The sequence below is a fragment of the Tremella mesenterica genome (genome assembly GCF_000271645.1).
Source record: "Tremella mesenterica DSM 1558 unplaced genomic scaffold TREMEscaffold_12, whole genome shotgun sequence".
NCBI classification, from domain to species: Eukaryota; Fungi; Basidiomycota; class Tremellomycetes; order Tremellales; family Tremellaceae; genus Tremella; species Tremella mesenterica.
Genome location: NW_006711236.1, coordinates 430,293 through 451,105, shown reverse-complemented (window position 1 = coordinate 451,105; position 20,813 = coordinate 430,293). Strand labels below are relative to the sequence as shown.

Here is a 20,813-nt window from a genome sequence, read left to right as displayed (position 1 = left end):
ATATATACCTCGTCTGATCCACTTACGGAGAAGATGTTTAGCCGAGTGGTATTGTTCGGGAACCACCTGATACAATTCCTCCTGTTCCTCCGGACTCAGTTCATCCTGATCATCTTTGTCTCGGAGATCTATCGCGTCCGTCGGAGTTGGCAGACCTATGGCCGCTAACTTCGCCGCACTTGGTGGGGTTGGGATGGGAAATTTCACCGAGTTGTCTCTTCCATCAAGGACAACCCCTTCCTTCCTCATCCAATCCCACCCTATCACAACATCTGCGTCGCAGAGCGTTGTTACATCGAGACGAACAGATCGCACTTCGGCGTCCTTCGTCAAACTAAATCCGACTTCGACAAACTCGGTGATAGGTCCCGCGACACTCACCGAGCCGTCGAACATGTGAACGGGTACGCTCACCTGATATTGTCTCCTTTCTGCGCCTATCTTCGTCGCCGCTCTAGGACTTATATATGAACAAGTAGCCCCGGTGTCCCAGAGCGTAGTTAGCTTCATTCCATTAATGAAAATGTCCGATTTAGGTTGATCTCTGGAAACGGAAGGGATGAGGAGATGATTATCGACATTGCATGAACAAGGGGTACTGAGTGGTGTATTTTTGTATTCACAATCCTCTGGCTCCATCAGCTGTGTTTCTTTTATGGGTTTGGGAATGGTGGCCGAGAGAATATGGCGGACCCGCCGAGCCTCGCCTACTGCGACAGGTCCTCTTCTTTTCCCTGGTCCTCTTCCAAATCTACTTCTCCTCCAACCGCATTCAAGTTCCTCCTCTGTCCGAGAGGTACTGCGTTCCCTCCCGATCCTCCACCACGTTCTCCGAACTTCTCCCCCCATGGAGGCAACAGTCCAACCTTAACCTTAGCCTCCCTTACAGGGCATTCCTTCAGCCAATGTCCTGCTTCACCACACTCGGTACACTTCCCCTCCTTCCTCCTTGTCTCCCTCAGATCGGAGCTCGGCCTAGGCCATCTTCGGCGAACTTCGTCGATGTTTGGCGGTGTACTCTTTACCACCGTCGACATCATAGCCGCCTGGACACCACCCTGCGCCAAAGGTTGCCCCTTTTCCCATTTCTTCTCTTCTTTCTTCTCCGTCCTCTGACTTTCCACCACTGTCGTTGTCCTTATCCCTCCTTCCCTTTTCCTCTCTGCCTCCTTCTCCACTTGTCTCCTCCACAGGCGGTTGTCCAAGGGAATCACAAACTCCAATAGCTCTTTCACAGTCCCAAACGATCTACCGTGTCTTGCAATTTCATCTAGAAGGTGCGATTTTAGTCCTTTCTTGGCTCGGTCAACTAGGTTTCCATCATCAGACCACTTAAGAATCGCAACATGTCGCTGGAAGGCGGAGAAGTAGTCCGAAGCAGACCCGGTTTGCTTGAGGTCGTTAAGTTGTCGGGCCGCAGTTCCTTCTTCGTCTGGATCACCAAAGTTAGTCTTGAGGTACTTAACGAACTGATCGTGTGTCGTGAGGTACTCAGGAAGAGGTCTTTTGGATAGATCGGGCTGCACTGCAAGAAGAGGCGTTTCGCGTAGATGAGAGATCATGAAAAAGACTTTCTTAGTGTCGTCGGGGAAAAGATGAGAGTTCAATTCGAAATGTACGTCGCACTCAGACAGAAAGGCGGTTAACTTGTTCCGATCTCCTCTCCAGAGGTCTGGGTTAGGTAGCTTTATCCCCTTCCGTTGTTCGCCCACTACGCTTGGGGTCGCCGAAGTTTGCCGTCCCATGGCGTACCTCACTCCTTCTGATATCCCTTCTGCAATCCCGCCCACTGTATCCCTTTCTCTTCTCTGTTCCCATTCCTCCCTACGCCTTCTCTCCTCCATCATGTCTTTGTTCATATTCGCCACCATCTGCATCAAGGCCAACACCACCCCTTGTGTTCCTTCTTCTCCCAAGTTCGCCGTACTTCCAGTGTTTTCTCTTGGGCGTGGGGTTTGGTCTGATCCAAGTGGGGATCCCGCAGGTGGGAGAGCATTAGACGGAGGAGAAGGAGGGTTAGAAGGCACCGGTGGAACGAACTCATCTCCTTGAATTGATCCCCCCACACTATCCTCCACTCCAAGGTCCTGCCCCATTGCTCTGCTAAGCTCCTCCAATGCTCTCCTCTCGTTCTCCTCCATCCTGTCTCCATCCCTACTCATCCCTCGTGTAATTCTTCTTTCTGGTTCCATATTATCTTTGTACTTCTCCGAGGTTCGCACGGGTCGTCGGTAAGAGCGATCCTTGATACTGTCACGGCCGTCGAGCAACTTCTTCCTAATAGACCGACGGTCGACGAACCTCGGCTAACTTCACGCTTCTGAGTCGATGTCTCACCCAACCAGGAGGGCGCAGACGTCGAAAGGAGTGTAACTACGGCGTACTTCGGCGTAGTTACTCTAACTAAGGCTTTGTTCTATTGATGGCGATGTATCCCGATGTATAGCTATCTCTATATGTCTTTTACTACTGACAACAATCAAGGATCGCTGAAGAACTTCAGCGATCTTCTCAGCTAATATTATCTACTCCTCCTAGACGTTCATCCAACCCTCTCGCGCTTTGACGTACTTCAACGCACTTCGTCCAACTTCCCCGAGCCCTCGGCCATCCTCTTCCTCCTTCGACTAACTCCGCCTAACATCGCCGCACTTCTGCTCCCATTGTCCCTACTTAGCCTAACTCCGCCTAACATCGCCGCACTTCTGCTCCCATTGTCCCTACTTAGCCTAACTCCGCCTAACATCGCCGCACTTCTGCTCCCATTGTCCCTACTTAGCCTAACTCCGCCTAACATCGCCGCACTTCTGCTCCCATTGTCCCTACTTAGCCTAACTCCGCCTAACATCGCCGCACTTCTGCTCCCATTGTCCCTACTTAGCCTAACTCCGTCTAACTTCGCCGTACTTGGTGTCAGAAGTCCTGAGTTACGTGTAGAGTAAAGAGGTTAAGGCGTGATGGGGTTTTGATGGCCAAAGGAGGGTCATTGTTGGTGGAGTAATCGAGGTGTCACGACGTAGTTCGTGACAGTACTTCAACTCCAACAACAACTTCAAGACACCAACATCAAATTTCAGGAAGCTCGACATTCCATGCTTACTAGGGAACAAGAGCTTGAAGCACATCTTCAGGATGTACTTGCCACCACTCAGCAAGATCAGGAGGCTGCACAACAAGAAGTAACTGAACTCTGTGCTGCTCTTCAGCGCCGCAGTGCTTCTGCTCCTTTTGGGACTGATGACCATAATTCCTCTCTCAGACTCAAGGCCTCAGACTTACCAAAGTTTGGTGGTAGAGATAATGAGGATGTGGATCAATGGATCGAGAAAGTATCTGCAATCTTTGAATACTCTGGTGTTCAGGATAAGATTCTTCTTCAACAACTTCCATTGATCCTGGTTGGCAAAGCTTCAACTTGGTTCACACGGCTAGGTTCAATCCGCCGTGCTGCTTTGAACACATGGGATGCTTGGAAAACCTCTCTTCGTAATGCTTTCTATCTCCCTAATCATAAGCTAACCCTTCGCAGACAATGTCTCTACCGCACCCTCCGTGTGAATGAGACCTTTAGTGACTATTTTCAGGATAAAACTAACCTCCAGCGCTATGTCTACCCTCCAACCACCCCGGATGCTGACTTGATTGATGACCTTCTCACAGGTATTCCTGTCAGTATGCACCCACTCATCAAGGCTGGCATTACACCTTTAATGACTTTGGAGGACTTTAGGAGACATCTGATGGACTTGGAACCAGGCTTGCGCCGAGGTAATCAATCACAGTATCGTTCCTCTTCCACATTGAATAATGCTAACATATCTACAGGTCGCTTCAACACTACACAAAATACAACAACAAACTCAACTTCTGGACTACCTCGAGCTTACAACAGCAATCAAACCACATCTATTCCTCGCACTCCATGTGTCTGTGGTGGATATCACTGGAGGCGAGACTGCCCAAACAAAGCTCCCCAAAGTAATACACTGCAGACACCCCTCCGCCCAACAATCTCTACTCCCCCACCACCCACTCCTAACCCAAACTCTAATCGTTTTCCACCTCGACAAACCTTTCCCAACTCCATTCCCAACAATAATGGTAACAAATGGCAACCTCGAAACAACTCTCGCCCGACCACCAATACTTCAACTGCAGTAGAAGGTGAGACACCATCAGTAAATTCTGTTCAATCGAATGCTTACGATCAGTCCTACCGCCACATCCACATCAAGGCTAAGGACCAGATTGACGGAATGCCAGACCTGCAGGAATTGACATTGTAAGATGCTCACAAAGATAAGACACCAGTCTTTTCTCTTGCAAAGTTGAAGTCAGATGCAGCAAATGTACCTCTACACAGAGTCTGCATTGATTCTGGCTCATCAATATCACTGATGGATGTTAACTATGCTAAACAGTACTTACCCAATGTGAAGACTAACCCTCTTGACAAGTTTGAACTGCGCGGCTTAGGCAGGAGTAATGCTGTTGCATGGATTGAAATTGATCTCAACTTCATCTCAACAGAGCAAGATCATATCATTGTCCCAGTAGCATTCTTCTTGGTGCCTGACTTACTGACAAAAATAATCCTAGGGAATGACATTCTATCACCCATGGGTGCTGTTATTGACCTTGCCAACAACACACTCACTTTTAAAACAATCCCTGGGACCATACCCACCACATGTCGACAGCCAGACCGTCAATTGGTTGAAGGCAATTCTCCTGATAAGGCTATTTGACTCAAGGAGACTTATACTTTTCAGCCAGGTTATCAACATAGGGTAGGAATTCTTTTCACTGATCCACCTTCAACACCATATAATGTGGTAAATCCTAAATCACTGGGATGTTACTTACATGTTGGAAGATCTGTTGGAAATTCAAAAGCTTCCACCCATTTTGCCCATATCGTTCACCTTGGCGACAAACCTATCACTATCAAAGCTGGTACAAAGATTGGACAATCCTTCCCGGCTATTCCCGCAACTCTTCCAATATCTCACTCAACCCATCATGACACTCATGACATTACAACACACTTTGATAACAAAACTCACCAAAACAACTTCCCCCTCGACGACTTATCAATCAACCCCTCCCTCTCCAACACTCAACAACAACAACTTGTCCAGGTACTGAAAAACAACTACATGGCTTTTGGCTATGGAGCACGGGAGCTAGGATCAACAACTCTGGCAGAGATGACAATTGATACTGGAGATGCCTCTCCCATCTCGCAAGCCCCCTACCATGCCTCTCCTGCTGGAAGACAAGTAATTGACGAAACTATTGCTGAACTCCTTGAACAAGGTGTCATTGAAGAATCTGACTCACCATGGGCTTCGCCTGCAATACTGGTGAGACAGAAAGGGAAGGATCGGTTTTGCATTGACTTTCGAAAAGTCAATGATGTGACCAAAGCTGATCAATATCCACTTCCTCGTATTGATGACATCCTTACTCATTTTTCAGGAAAGCAATGGTTAAGTACTTTTGATGCCAACAAGAGTTTCCACCAAATACCTGTTGCTGAAGAAGACAAACCAAAGTCTGCTTTCAGAACACATCGAGGGCTTCACCAATGGAATCGTATGCCTTTTGGACTGCGAAATGGTCCCCCAGTGTTCCAACGCTTCATGGACAAAGTACTTGGCCGCTACAAATGGCAAATTGCTTTGGTCTACATTGACGACATCATTATCTTCAGCAATGACTTTGACACTCATCTTCACGACATTGACACTATCCTCAAACTCATTACAAAATCAGGGATCACTCTTAGTCCCTCAAAATCTCGGCTGGCTTACCAGGAAATAGAAGCCCTTGGACACTCCATCAGTAATGTCGGAATTGGAACATTGGAAAAATCAGTAGCAGCAATTAAGGAAATGGAACCCCCTACCACAATCAAACAACTCCGACGATATTTAGGTATGTGTACCTATTATCGTCGGTTTGTCCCCAACTTCTCCGCTATTGCCTCCCCTCTCCATGCTCTCCTCACAAAGAACACCAAGTATATTTGGAGGCCTGAATGCCAAAAGGCATTTGAGGAGCTGCGTAATTGCCTCACCACCACCCCCATCCTTGCCCACCCTAACTACACTAAACCTTTCATTGTTTACACAGATGCCTCGGCTATTGGTCTAGGTGCTGTACTGGCCCAGCTTGATGATGAACATAGAGAACACCCTATTGTCTATCTCAGCAGATCACTTACGCCTGCAGAAAAACATTATACAGCTAGTGAACTGGAATGTTTAGGTATAGTCTGGGCTGTCACCAAACTCCAACCCTACCTTGATGGTGTAAAATTTACTCTGATCACTGATCATTCTGCACTTCAGTGGTTATTTGACTTCAAAGGGAATAATAGACGACTTCTAAGATGGTCCATGGAACTGCAACCCTATCGCAACCAGATGACTATTCGCCATAGGGCAGGCAGGCTCCATTCAAATGTTGACTGTCTCTCCAGAGCTCCTCTACCCACTGTCAATTCAGCCATGGAAGATGTAGAAATGAATTCGGATCCTACCATCGACACACCTCTCTTTACTTCACAAGCCGTTTTCTCTACAACATTCCTCACTCAAGTCAAGAACGGATACAAACATGACACTCGGCTCCACAACATCATCAAGAACCTGCAATCTAATAACCCAACTGCGCTCAACGCACGATTCACCCTTGACAAAGACGGACTCTTGGCTTACAGGGACCCTCTCACCGGAACTGAACGACTCTGCATCCCATCTGCAGACCACTTACGACTCAACATCCTTCACGACAACCATGATGCCATAAGTGCTGGTCACCTTGGTGTTCATAAGACATTATCACTCATCTCACGACGGTTCTTCTGGCCTGGAATGCACAAGGATGTGCGGCAATATGTGACCTCCTGTGAATCATGTCAACGGAACAAAGCATCTGCTGAAGGACCCTCAGGTCTTCTTCAACCTATGCCTATTCCACCACAGAGATGGCATACAATTGCCATGGACTTTGCAGGTCCATTACCAGCATCCGGAAAAGACAAGAATGATATGATACTGATAGTAACCGACAAACTCACAAAACGATCTCACTTCATCCCTTGTCATACAACTGACAAAGCAACCGATACTGCCCAGCACATCTTCAACCACATCATTCCCCTTCATGGTATGCCTCGTGTCATCATCTCAGACCGAGACACCAAGTTCACATCCCTTTTCTGGAAGGCATTATTTCAGAGATTTGGAACGAAGCTTGCCATGTCAACTCCTTACCACCCCCAAACAGATGGACAATCAGAACGTATGGTGCGAACAGTCAAGGAAATGCTCCGCCATTATGTTAACTACCGACAGGACAACTGGACTGATCATCTCCCAGGTTTGGAGTTTGCTTACAATTCCGCCACACATCAGTCCACTGGCCTCTCTCCGTTTGAACTGGACCTTGGTTACAAACCCCTTACACCTCTAGATTGTCTCACACTTTCACGAAGTGACGTACCTGCAACAGAAGAATTTCTTGATAACCTCAAGAGCCTACAACAACAAGCACAGGATGCGCTTGTCTTCGCTCAGCACGAACAAGCTCGACAATACAACATTGGAAGGAAGGAAAGGCCTTCTAAGGTAGGTGACAAGGTAATGGTCTCAACAACATACCTGAGCCCACCATTCATCAAGGGTTCAGGATCAAAGAAGCTTAAACCAAAATATGTTGGACCATTTGATGTGCTCAAGGTTGTCAATCCAACCTCGTACAAGATTGATTTACCTCCTCATATCAAAGCACACCCGGTCATCAACATTCAATATCTTCGACAATTTTGCGCCAACCCATTCCCCTCACGCACACAACCACCACCTCCACCTATAGACCCTGGAACAGCTGAGAGTGCTCCAACTTATGAAGTAGATATCATACTTGACCACAGAGATGGACCTCACAAGCAGAGGCACTATCTTGTCCACTGGAAAGGATATGCTGATCACGACGACACATGGGAACCCGAATCGAATCTTGAGAATGCACCTTTAGCATTACAGGACTATTGGAACGACAGACAGGAGCCCATCCAACAGGACAGGAACAGTCCCGTAGTCTTCAACAACATCCCCGTTCCACCCACAGTCAGCCCCGTACCACTCAAAGAGATTTCCGTAGCATAGAACAACATTCACGTACACATATACGGGACACAGTACGGATACGGCCCAGTTCCCGTAATAATTCCCGTAGACATGTAGAGTCCCGTATAAATCCCCGTACCAAAAAACACTTATAAGGCTGGACTTAGAGCCAGAAAAAATTAATAATATCGACCCACTTGACTTTAATTCCGACTTCACCTCCACCTTCCCCACCCCTCCCCACCCAATTCACCACCCTAACTCCTCATTACCTCGTTCTCAGTGCTGATACAACAAAATGGACCACAACTCATCTCCTGAAGGCTACACCATGATAAAAAACTGTGATCTGCCGCTCTTTAGGGCCTTTCAAGCACATATGGAAACGTTTCCGCCTCCTGAGGGTGGGTTATCAACAATCTCCTTCCATCCCTCCCCCACCAATGTCGCTTTCCCCCACCTTGATAAGATCATCACTCACCCAATACTCATCTTGGCGCTTCCAAACTTTGTGTGTGGACTGACAAAACATAGAGCTCTCGAACGATATCTCAATGGCTGACACTGCTATCGCGGCGCCGGAGATACAAGGAGACAAAGTTATGGCAGTTGAAAAAGGAAAAGCGAGAGCTATGTCTCCAGGTCTGGTCATGAGTAAGTCTATATCAGAACTTCAGACACTCTTCCACGATAGTAACAATGGTTTATACCAAAGATGACACTTTTAGACGAACTATTGGGACCCCAAACAACCACAGAAGAAGACATCGAGATGCTTTACGGAGACTTGCATTCAAAGAGAGACTGGGCCGTGAATAATGATTCATTTGGGACTTTCTTTGGCTTTCCTGATGTCGGCGAAAAGAACTCAAACACAGCGGCACCCCTTCCCGAGATATACGATTTTGAACACCACACACAATTCTCACCAACATACTCTCATCTATCACCTGTTTTATCGGGAACTACTCAAGCTCATGAGTCGTGCAACTATAACGGAAGTGGTGAAGAGTTGAAAGCTCTTCCCGACGAGCCTAAGAACATGGAAATTAGTGGGATGAACCTCATTCTACATGAAGATTTGGCGGAAGCATGGAACTCACACTGGGAAGAACATTCCAGTACGTATCTTACACCACACCGCCCTCAATTTTCCTCCGAATTGCAATATCTCACCGGCTGATCGTGCAGAGCAACAGCGCGAACAAAATCGGCTCTTGGGAGAAACGATATCATCAGAATTGACCCAACCAAACGAAGAAATGTTGGATAGAAGGGTCGAGGAGGAAATGTCAGTACAGGAGAATGTGTCTCTTCCCCCTGCTCCTCCCACCCCTGAACCTGAAGTTATGAGTGTCGAAGAAGATGTAGAACATGCTCCCGTACAATTCAACCACGAAGTTTGGGAGGTTACTGGATTCGAGATGAGAATGTCCGAGCGAAAAATCTATTACAAGGTAACAAAGACATACCCAGATGGAAGGATACAATATTGTACTCATGTGGAGAGACGACTTCTAAGGGTACCAAAAGGGAAAGAAGCTCATGACCGCTGGTGGAGCAACAACCCAAACGTCAAGGATCATAGAATTAAGAAGTATTTGAGGTTTACGGCGACAGAGGGTAGCCAGGCTATGAGACGACCATTGTCATTTGAATAGATAAAGTTCTCCTCCCTTTTCAATAGATGTTTGGTACAAAAAGTCGATAAATTTCAGGTTCTGAGGAAACATAGATTGCGGTAAACGAAAAAAAATAAAAAAATAAAAAAATTGAAATATAAAATTGGGATGCATAAAACATAGAGGTAGATCCACTGACAACTTCGACTGCTAAGCCTGGGGACCAGGCTTACTTGCCGCCGGGGGTGATGTAGTGAACCTACATGAGTAGTAGTATACACCTTCCATACTTCTCTTGTATCTGTCTCATCTATCTAGTAGTTACGACCTCTGTCCGTAGTTGGAGGCTACTCTTAGCAAATGACCTGTCCGTAGTAAGACTCTACTCATCTTGAGTCGCTTCCTTGCCCGTATTAAACCACGAACCCGTATAATTCCACGTAGCTGTTCCGTACTACGGAACCCCAATCATGTATATAAGCTGGGTCTGAGGGGGATCTCTTCCTCCATTGTCTTTCTTCTCACTTCTTCTTCTCACTTCTTCTTCTCCCTCCTCCTTCTCCTCCTTTTTCCTCCATCCTCTCTCAGACCCTCTTTAGTTTCCTTGATACACTCTTTACTGACCATTACTGACCTTTGATCCATTGTTGACTAGTATTATCCACATCACAGAGTTCCGACAGTATCCAGCCCTACGGGTAGGTTACATTTATTTATTTGTGGTGATCCTCACAAGCAGGATCATTACAGGACTGCAAGATGTCAGGCTGGGACTGACTGGATTGACACAAGATCCATAGGTGGGGAACAACCTGTTTGGAGGGGGTATTTATCCCCATCAAGCGGGTTGCTCAACATGTCTACGGAATAAACTAGAAAGCGCAAACGTGGGAAAGATTGCTCAGCGAGCAGAGTGAATTACTACTTTGGGAAAGTGGAGGCAGGCACTGAATGTTCCGGACTATGGATGATTGCTCAGCAATCAACCAGGGTTACTACTTTGGGAAGGTGGAGGCAGGCACAGAATGTTCCAGAGTGTGGAGGCTTGATAAGCAAGTGGAGGTAAAGGTGGAGGCAATGGTGGAAGGTTCCAGCATGTGGAGGTGGAGGTGGAGGTATTCAGGGGTATGTGTTTCAAGTGTCTGATTGCGCAAATGCACTTTGACAAGTGGCAGATAGGTGATGTATGACACATCATATCTTCCTAACATCATATCTTCCTAACCTTGTAAATCCCTAACTTCATATCCTCCTAACTTACTACATGACTCACTTTGTCCTTGACAAAGTTAGCCTCCTAATCCCCTCATGGGTGGTGAAGTTCATGAGAACAGGATCGTTGAAGGCAAACTGATGTCCGAAGGAACCTCATTTGATGGGAAGAGACAATGTCACACGGTCCTGTGTGACACTAGTCTTGTCAGACAAGCCAGAGACATTCCTTGGGTCACAGTCCCATTCCTTGTTGGACTCATGTCACGACCGTCGTACAACTACTCTCTAACAGACTGACGGTCGACAAACCTCGGCCAACTTGACGCTTCAACATCAATGTCTCAACCAACAAGGAGGGCGCAGACATCAAAAGCAGTGTAACTACGGCATACTTCAACGTAGTTACTCTAACTAGGGTTCTGTTTTACTGATGGGGATGTATCTCAATTTGAATGTAGCTATCTCTATCAATCTTTCACTACTGACAACAATCAAGGATTGCTGAATAACTTCAGCAATCTTCTCAGCTAATATCATCTACTCCTCCTAGACGTTCACCCAACCCCCTTGCGTGTTGACGTACTTCAACGCACTTTGTCCAACTTCCCCGAGTCCCCGGCCATCCTTCTCCTCCTTTGACTAAATCCGCCTAACATCGCCGCACTTCTGCTCCCATTGTCCCTACTTACCCTGACTTTGTCTAACTTTGTCTATTTGCCGTACTTCTGCTCCCATTGTCCCTACTTGGCCTAACTCTGCCTAACTTCACCGCACTTTGCCGCCCTTATGCTCCAGACCCCGGTATATCTTATTCTCCCGCTGTACTTTGCCGCAGTTGGTCTCAGATGTCCTGAGTTACATGTAGAGTGAAGGGGTTAAGACATGATAGGAATTTTGATGGTCAAAAGAGGGTCGTTGCTGGAGGGATAATTGAGGTGTCACAGCGTAGTTCGTGACATCTCAGTCTTGTTATCATAAGTATATTCCTTGTCACTCCTAGTCCTTGTCCCCTTGTCCCCTGTCCTCTGTCTCAGGGTGGGCAGTATCCTTGACACTGAGATTGAGAAGTACAACTCTGTCGTACACAGGACAATGGAGCTCCCAAGATGGACTCAGAAATAGATATAAACCCCATATACTTCTTACATATTTTCTTTTCTTCAGAAATGTATCTTCATCTTTCTCCCCACCTTCTTTTGCAAAAGTCACTCTGTTGATTCTTACCCAACATCTCGGTATCCTCAGTACCTAAGTGTAATGATCCTGCTTGTGAGGATCACCACAAATAAATAAATGTAACCTACCCGTAGGGCTGGATACTGTTGGAACTCTGTGATGTGGATAATACTAGTCAACAATGGATCAAAGGTCAGTAATGGTCAGTAAAGAGTGTATCAAGGAAACTAAAGAGGGTCTGAGAGAGGATGGAGGAAAAAGGAGGAGAAGAAGGAGGGAGAAGAAGAAGTGAGAAGAAAGACAATGGAGGAAGAGATCCCCCTCAGACCCAGCTTATATACATGATTGGGGTTCCGTAGTACGGAACCGCTACGCCATATTTTACGGTACGGGGATTATTACGGTTTAGGAGTCCTCTAAGAAGAAGGACAACTTGTCTACGGAAAGATAATAGGAGGGATAGGATTCTTGCTAGGGAGGAACTACAATAAGTATCAGATGGGTGAAACTACTCCTCATGTAGGGGACAGCCAGGTTCACTACACTAAGGCAGTCATCAAGCTCTACAAGCCAGAGACTAAAACCCTTCAGTGTCCAAGGCAGTACTTTGCTACTGCAGTCTACCCGCAGGCGTGACATATGGCTATGATATGATGGTTGTATACTATGGGGGAATGTGAATAATGTATTGTGTGCATGCATTGATTGGTAAACTCAATTCTGCAGGATGATCAAAACAGGCATTTTGGCTGTGAAAAGGAGTACTGTTGTCATGCCTGAGGATAGACTGTGGTAGCATAGTACTGCCTGGGGTACTGAAGTGTCATGAATGACACTATCAAATAATGACTTGTCATAATCACAAGTCCAAACCTCCACTCTCATATCTTCCTCTGCTCTCAAGCCTATTGGGCATAAACTCCAAGTCTATCTTTCCTCTGCTCTCAAGCCTATCAGGCATCAACCCCAAGACTATCTTTCCTGTGCTCTCATGCCTGTAAGGCATAAGCCCCAAGTACTTCTCTAGTTTCTCTTTCCTCTGTTCTGATGCCTTGTAAGGCATAATCTCTCAGTCTCTTGTTCTCGCAGCTCTTCTATGTTCTGCATAGTTCCTCATAGTTCCTCATCGACCACCTTCGACAAAGTCACCGACTTCCGGCGCATCACGTAGGTGTCATGAATAGTGATAAGGAATTCTGACTCATGCTCAGAATAGTGATAAGGAAATATGACTCATGCTAGGAACTGTGATAAGGATTGAAGGAAAATATGAGTCATGGTATTTAGCAGTTCAGCAGTGAGGCATTTACGTGATTGGCTGAAGCCTGGAAGGTTCAGCAGTTTAGCAGTGAGGCATTTATGTGATTGGCTGGAATTAGTTTCCCGCGGTGCACTCACTTTGAGGCATTTATGTGATTGGCTAGAAAATCCCTCACACGCTTTTTATTTAGTACACCTACTTTAGTTTTGAAGGGTATAAAAGGAGCACATCTCCCCCCTCTTTCTTCAGCAATGTATCTTCATCTTGAAGTTGAACTTCATCTTTGAAAGTCACCTAGTTGGTTCTAACCCAACACCTCAGTACCCTCAGTACCTAAGGCAGTCATCAAGCTCTACGAGCCAGAGACTAAAACCCTTCAGTACCCAAGGCAGTACTTTGCAACCGCAGTCTACCCGCAGGCGTGACAGTAGGATATCATAGTACGACATAGGTAAACACAGATATGGCATGGTAGGATATCAGTGGTAACTGGTGGGATGCATGGCAATGCATGCAGGACAGTGCAGGACGGTTCAGAGCGCTTGTATTCCGCAGGTCTGCACGAGCCTCTTGGAAAAGCCTGATTTTAGTATTTAAACCCTATCTAGTACTGTAGTTTTCTTCTTCAGCGATGTATCTTTTCAATTCCCTTCCCCTCGTTTGATAAGTCACTCAGTTGGTTCTAACCCAACCTCTCGAACCCTCAGTACCTAAGGCAGTCACCAAGGTCCACAAGCCAGAGACTAAACCCCTCAGTTCCCAAGGCAGTCCTTTGCTACCGCAGTCTACCCACAGGCGTGACACTCCGGCCAACATGTACAAGGTTCCGTGTCCTTGGTTCCGCTCAGACCGGACAAACTGATAAGCGAGGGTACCTCGGGAGCAATATTAGCCGGATGGCCGGTCGGCATCTATTTTTGTATATGAACCCGTCCCAATCAACAAACAACAGAATCATCTATGATCAATAATTAGCCATCAATTCCTTAATTACTGATCAGTGCCTTAATTAGCCATCAATTATGGGTACCTCAATTAGTGATCAATCATGGGTACCTTAATTAGCGATCAATTGCGGGTAACTTAATTAGCGATCACGCCACTGACATCATAGGAGAGTATGTACGTCTGTCAACGGTAGTACGACTCCCTCGGTTACCAAATAACTGGTTCACCGGATCAATCACAGGATCAATCACCGGGTCAATCATAGGATCAATCACCGGGTCAACCACCGGGTCAACCACCGGGTCAACCACAGCATCAACCGGTCAACCGGTTGTCAGGATAGTGTAACGGTACTGGCAACACGATGACTAGGTCGCAGGTTGGGTCGAATTCGATGGAGCTCTTGTGGAAATCTGTGTGTCTCTGGTGCAATGTGGTGGATCGTGTCTCCTCTGCAATTGATGTAGCCAAAGAATGATATTGAAGAATCAGCAAAGTTGGTACTTTGCTGATTGTACTATATACTATGTACAAGAGTCCGTGTCCTCCTCTCAGTCCTACTGCAAGCGTCTATGTACATACTCGGACAGGTGAAAAACCGCTTTTGAGCAAACCCAGTGGGGAAATCTCGAAAAGGGAAAACCCGTCCCTACCTACTGCAGCACTCCCTCCAGCTCTCGCTGTTCTCTTTCCTAATCCGTCAAGTTCGATGGAGTTCTCTTGATTTGTTGTTACCCCGTAACAGATAGCCTTGTGAAAACACGTGTTTGAATATGGTAAACACGCTACTGATCAATACACACCCGCTACTGGTCGAGAAGTGTACGCCACTGATGAAGAGTACCTACTAGTGATGAGGAGTACGCACTGATGGTCAGAGGTTTCATCTCTTTCAGCAGTGCGACCGACTCAACTGAGACAACCAGAAGGAAAACCACTCTACTAAGCATATTTAGCCTCTATTCGAACCTCTCGAACCTCTACCGAACCCGCAGGACTGAACCAGGTGGTTTTGAGTCAAAATCTGCATAATGTGGGCGCCTAAGAAACACCCTCTGAACCCCCTGAAAGATCAGAGCTCATCCAGGTAGCATAGGAGAGTTTCAGGTATCAAAGGATCACATTTCATGGATCCTTTATTCGTGTTTCTTTTCATGAATTCAACCTTTGATGAAGAGATCTCTTTTGGGGGCTTCCAGGATGATTCAGAGCCTTCTGTAAGGTTGTTTAAAATGCTGTTTTTGATACAGAGTTTCCTCAGGGTTTCCCCCCAGGAAGTAGGAGAGGAGAGGAAGGAGTTTGAGGCTCAGTTTGGGGTGTTTTGTCTACAAATAGTGGTTCTAGCTCTCTGTTTGTTTCTCTGTCTCTCTGATCAATTGTCATCTTTGATTTCAACTCTCTACTCTAACTTACTGTTGCCTTTAAGACTGTTTGAGACACGCCATTGCGGCTTCGTCATCATCAGTCGTATATTCGTGACAGGGATATTTGGTGTGTCACAATGTAGTTTGTGACACTGCTCCAGAAATTGAGTGATCACCTTCTCTTGGCAAAAGTAGTAATTCAAGCACACTCACTGGATGGCCAGAACACCGCTCTGATTACAAAACTTGGAGTGATGGGGACAAACACGACATCTCACCGGCTTTCTGGCACAAGAAAGCCAATTGGAGGAGTATTCAAGATACTTGCAGGGCAAGGATGATCTATGGCTCCCTGAGACCTGGGAGGTGGATGGGCAGACAGGGAGTTTTGACAGACCAATGCGTGCTTTGGCTAGGAAATACAAAGCTTGGCTCTGGAGAGAGGTGGTGATGCACCACATGAGTGGACGTTGTGGGATCTTGCAGCGTGGTTTTCATCCAGAACATAGTCAGGCCATGACTTGTGTCAGAGGTGTGATCCGGACAAGGGAGTCTTTTAGGGAGAAATATGGTTGTGAGTTCTCTGGTGAGGACAGGAATGAAGTGATCTAGGAAATCTTGTCATGACCAATTATGCATCTGTGAAGTAAAACTTCTGGGACCTGTGCAAACCAAAATAATCATGAATTAATTTTCTGCTGAAAGGGAACAAACGATCTGGTGCATCTCTTCCTGAGTAGCCATGCATCTTTGAAGCAGAACGTTTGTGACCTGAGCATCTTCAGAGGGGTACAGGTCTTCAATTTGGCACTAAAGCTCGGCACGGAAGCCATGCACCTTTGAAGGGTCACGTCTTCTGTGCGGCACCTAACAGGTATCTTAGGGAGGGGCACAGATAGGGTAAAGAACAGCAGGACTCGACAATGCAAGAGGTGGGATGTCCAAGGCATGGTTTTGTAGTCGTTACAGTGAGGTGATGATAGACAATAGCAAGGACTTTCTTATACTATCTTATCATAGACTCATCCATTTCAATGGTCTGCCACTTGTCTGCACACATCTGAAAAACTACTCCTCCTTGAAGGGGGTGCCAGTCTTATGGATTCATGTTTAAAATCCAGGACCATCCGGTGCCCATTCATTGGGACCTTGCATGTTTGTCAGCCAAGTCCTTGCTCTGTTCATTTCTTGATTGGTCTCCTCCAGCACTTGTGTTCCTTCTTGTGTTTCCTCTGCGGTTCTTGAAGACGCCCGGAGGTAATTTCCGTAACGGAGACAGAGAGAATCAATTTTCTCAATCAGGTTCCAAAGTGCACCTTGAGCTGACTGTATGTCCCCTGGGGGTCCTATGAAGTCCAGGTTAACCAACACTGGCACACCTTCTGCGGCTACCCAGAACTGAATGTGGCTCTCAATTGTGCTTATGGTTCTGCGCACAAATCTATACAGCCCCCTCAAGTCTTGATGTGAGATATGCTGATTATTGTCAAGAATTGACTGAACACTAGTGGTTTCATCCATGAGAATTATACCCAAGGACTGGAGGGGAGTCATGATGTTGAACAATGATTAGTCTGGTCTTTCAATTGTTTGCCACCCCCATGAATCTAGCTATATATACCCTGTGGAAGACACCAAGAAGGGGGCTGTGCGTGGGAACCTGCCTGCCAATCATGAGAATGCTTGACAACACATGAGAATCAATCCTCATACGTGAGAAATTTTCCACTCCCCATGGGAATTCAACCCGCCGCGTATGTTCCACGGTCAAACCACGTATGTTTCACGATCGAACCACGGATCTCCCCTCGGCTTCTTCCCCAAAACACAGTAAGAGCATGATTTCGTCTGAAGAGGTGACTTCTTGGTCTCACAACACATCTTCTCACGGTCCAGATCATGCCTATCAATGATCAAAACATCCTTGTTTGGTAGTAAACCATGATCCGGGGGATCAATCCCACTGAGGTGACAACCTCACATCCTTGTAAAGATATGAGACGTGAGGTTTACAACTATCATTCAGAGTTCTCTGTACGGAATTTGCATGTATGATTAAAGTACATATAAGATCATAGTTCATATCTTAAGACCAAGTCCTCCCAATCAAATCCGTCCCGGAAATCTGTGATTGTTGTCCTGAGCTTTTCCTGCATTCTTGCCCATCGATCCAACGTGATGACGGTATATGTCAAGACCAGACCGAAGGTCGAAGGATCTGCGTCGAGGGTGATGAGCTACTTGTAGGGACTTGAACTAGTTGTAAGAGGATACGAGGATCGAAGCAAATAGTTCGAGGAGTGAATAATAAGTTTTGGCAAATGTATAAGAGAACTTGTATGTTGAGACAGACAAGATACATTCGTCGAAGTTGTTCTAAGCTATGCACTACCTTATGTACATGGAATGAGAGTGTAATGTAGATAAGGGTGGCTGGTAGTGTTTATCGGTGGCGGGTAACTGGATATTACCCGAACTAGCAACTTCGACGCACGTGGTCATGACAGTATCCTCCCTTCCAAAAAATCATAGTCCACGATGATCGCATCTAATCCTTTCGTCCTCGAACCCTTAAATCCGATCCCATCAAAACCATTCCATCAATCCTCACAAACCCTTATTCCATCGATTCCCGCGTTGACCTGTTTTCTACGTTCATTGACTTTTCCAACATGTTTACGTCCTCTATTTCCTTCGTCCATTTGTCCTTTACTCATTCTTCTTCTAAACTCCTTACTCTCACACACACACATTCCATCCTTACACACCATGACCAAATCTCCTTCTCCAAACTCAGAGATCACCTTGCTACTCCGTCCCCACGTCGTCAAGCGAGAGTCCTCCGCCCTCGAACAGAACTCTTCGATCCCCGTCGCAACTCCGTCGTCAGCCACTCGACAAACCGCCGCCCTTCTTCTGCGTTTGAGGGACCGCGTAGTTGACTCTGCTGACGATGATGAATATCTGGAGCCGGAAGAGGACGTCCCAATGGAGGACGAACTGGAGCAGGACGAATTGAGTGCAGAAGATGAACAGGAAAACCCGGTAGAACCGGAATCAAGTAGGTTTTCCTTTTTTTTTGTTTGGAATCTTGGCGTAGAACTGATCGTCAGACGAGTTTCCCGGGATCGAAGACCTGGGTTCGAGGCTAGCACAGTCTCGAATTGTGACCAATCCTGTTCCTCCCGCTACTCCCGCGCGGCAATCCAGCGACGAGCTGCAAGAAGTGGGGTATCTCACTCCGTATGTCGCCTCCGCCAAGAGCAAGAAAGTCGCTGTTGGCGATCGTGTGGAGATTTCGCCCTCTTCGGTGACGGTCAGCAATGGGACTGTAACCGTGTCTCACGGTTCGACCGTCACTCGCTTCCATGACGTACGGGTTCGAGCGTCTCCTCACCTGTCCAGGGGTCAATTGGTGTGTAATCCGTAACGGAATTGATGATCGAACTGATTTGTTCGAAGATCCTGGCCACATATCTTCAGAAGAACATTGGAAACCGTGCCTCAAACGTTCAGGCTCTGTGGACCGGTATGCTGGCTCTGCTAAAAGATCCAGACCTCGTGCTAGCAGAAGTGGATGTCGAAGATCGCTGTGATGGGTGTCGCAACATCCAGACCAAGTTCCTCCCCCCCACCGTGAAGAAGATGTCGTGTATGGCCCCCTTATTCGTCGCCCCGGACGATTCGATCCATATTGGTGGCAAGTAAGTCGTTTCCTCCTCGAATCCTAATGTTCGATAACCACCAGATGTTACTATTGCCAACTAACCGCTCTTCCCTGTTCCCTCGCTTCGTCCGGCAAACATGGCTCCCGGTCAGCGCCGAAAATCACCTATCCGTTCCATCGGTCCATGTTTCGGGGGTTCCAAGTTCTTGGGGGGATCCTAGTGTCAATGGTAGACGATGGGAATACCTCCCTTTCTCAGCTGGGGGTGACGGGTTTGAAGGAATTAACTAGAATGGCTAAGGTTCGTGCATCGAACTGAACCGTTCGACCGCCGAAAACTAACTCTTAGGACCTTGATCGCTCCAAAATGGTGCCGGGAATGTTCGAAGAAGCGGACGACGTCCTCGCTGTGTCCAAGAAGAGACTTCCCATCCCTCGTTATCATTGGAGGTATCGTCCTGTCCGGCATCCGTCCGACTCCGAGTACACTGATGAGGACCGCCCCTCTAATCCTTTGGACGTCGAATCAGACGATGTGTTCGTCGAACATGACCGTTCGACTAAGGGGAAAGGGAAGGAGAAAGCTGCTGTCCGGCCACAGAAGGGAAAGAAGGGTAAGGCGGTGGAAAGGAAGCGAAAACGCGCGGTGGAGGATGAGGAGGAAGAGCAAGAAGAGGTCCAACGGGTTTTGCGTCCTCGAAGGTCGAAGGCTATCCTTCGATCGTCCTTGGTAACGCCGCCCATCGACGAAGGAGAGGAAGAGTGGGAACCCGACTTCGAGACTTCCGGCGATGAAGATGAAGAGCACGCGGGTCCGTCGACTAGGGAGGCGAGGAAGAGTAGGTTGGAAAGGAGCAAGAGGGGGACAGGACGTAGGTGAATTCGTTGTACAGTATAAGATGTAGGGGTAAGGACTGTGTATCGTAATGACAGTGTGTAAAGATTGTGAATGTTCTCTGGAAGTATGAATTGTGATGGGAACTCTATTTAGTGAAACGCTGAGGAAGCGTACGACGGCGTGGAGCCAGTGGGGCGGTCGAACCATTGGGTTCGGAGTTCAATCTGCTTGTCAGCTCGGCCACCCAACGTGGGAAATTTGAGTCGTTTTCTAATGTAGACGTGGGCTGCCACGTCGCTTCCTCCTCCGGGTATCCCACCCATTTGACCTTGACCTGATCTTCCAAGTCCGTTTGTCCTCGAACCTTGGCCTTTCGCCTTCCCACCAGGTAATCCACCTCGTACGTCTCCTCTTCGTCGACTACCTGTTCTATTGGGGCGACCAATGGTTCTGAGGGAGGGGAGACGCTGCCCTTGGCCGGGGAGAGTAGGGACACGTTGAATACGGGATGAATCCTGTTTTTTAGCATCGAATCCGGAAATTCGAGCCTCCAGGCATTGTCGTTGATCTTCTCAATCAACTTA

At 47.1% G+C, this 20,813-nt stretch overlaps 4 protein-coding genes across 4 annotated transcripts; 2 read left to right on the top strand and 2 right to left on the bottom strand.

The window, feature by feature from the left end:
* Window positions 1-707: 707 nt before the first annotated feature.
* TREMEDRAFT_64858 (uncharacterized protein) lies at window positions 708-4,681 on the bottom strand (the record flags this gene model as incomplete). Its single annotated transcript, XM_007007062.1, has 10 exons — window positions 708-1,112; window positions 1,791-2,306; window positions 2,582-2,906; window positions 3,101-3,195; window positions 3,280-3,351; window positions 3,597-3,666; window positions 4,073-4,152; window positions 4,206-4,265; window positions 4,582-4,626; window positions 4,658-4,681. 10 exons carry the CDS (start codon window positions 4,679-4,681, stop codon window positions 708-710), a joined length of 1,692 nt encoding a protein of 563 aa, XP_007007124.1.
* A 4,011-nt stretch (window positions 4,682-8,692) lies between these two features.
* Window positions 8,693-9,799, top strand: TREMEDRAFT_64856 (uncharacterized protein; the record flags this gene model as incomplete). The annotated part of the gene is made up of 3 exons (XM_007007061.1): window positions 8,693-8,792; window positions 8,867-9,259; window positions 9,330-9,799. 3 exons carry the CDS (start codon window positions 8,693-8,695, stop codon window positions 9,797-9,799), a joined length of 963 nt encoding a protein of 320 aa, XP_007007123.1.
* A 7,035-nt stretch (window positions 9,800-16,834) lies between these two features.
* TREMEDRAFT_64855 (uncharacterized protein) lies at window positions 16,835-17,278 on the bottom strand (the record flags this gene model as incomplete). Its single annotated transcript, XM_007007060.1, has 2 exons — window positions 16,835-17,122; window positions 17,162-17,278. 2 exons carry the CDS (start codon window positions 17,276-17,278, stop codon window positions 16,835-16,837), a joined length of 405 nt encoding a protein of 134 aa, XP_007007122.1.
* Window positions 17,279-18,493: 1,215 nt separating this feature from the next.
* Window positions 18,494-20,271, top strand: TREMEDRAFT_64854 (uncharacterized protein; the record flags this gene model as incomplete). Its single annotated transcript, XM_007007059.1, has 5 exons — window positions 18,494-18,785; window positions 18,838-19,139; window positions 19,241-19,428; window positions 19,473-19,692; window positions 19,741-20,271. The coding sequence occupies 5 exons, from the start codon at window positions 18,494-18,496 to the stop codon at window positions 20,269-20,271; spliced, it is 1,533 nt and encodes a 510-aa protein (XP_007007121.1).
* Window positions 20,272-20,813: the final 542 nt, after the last annotated feature.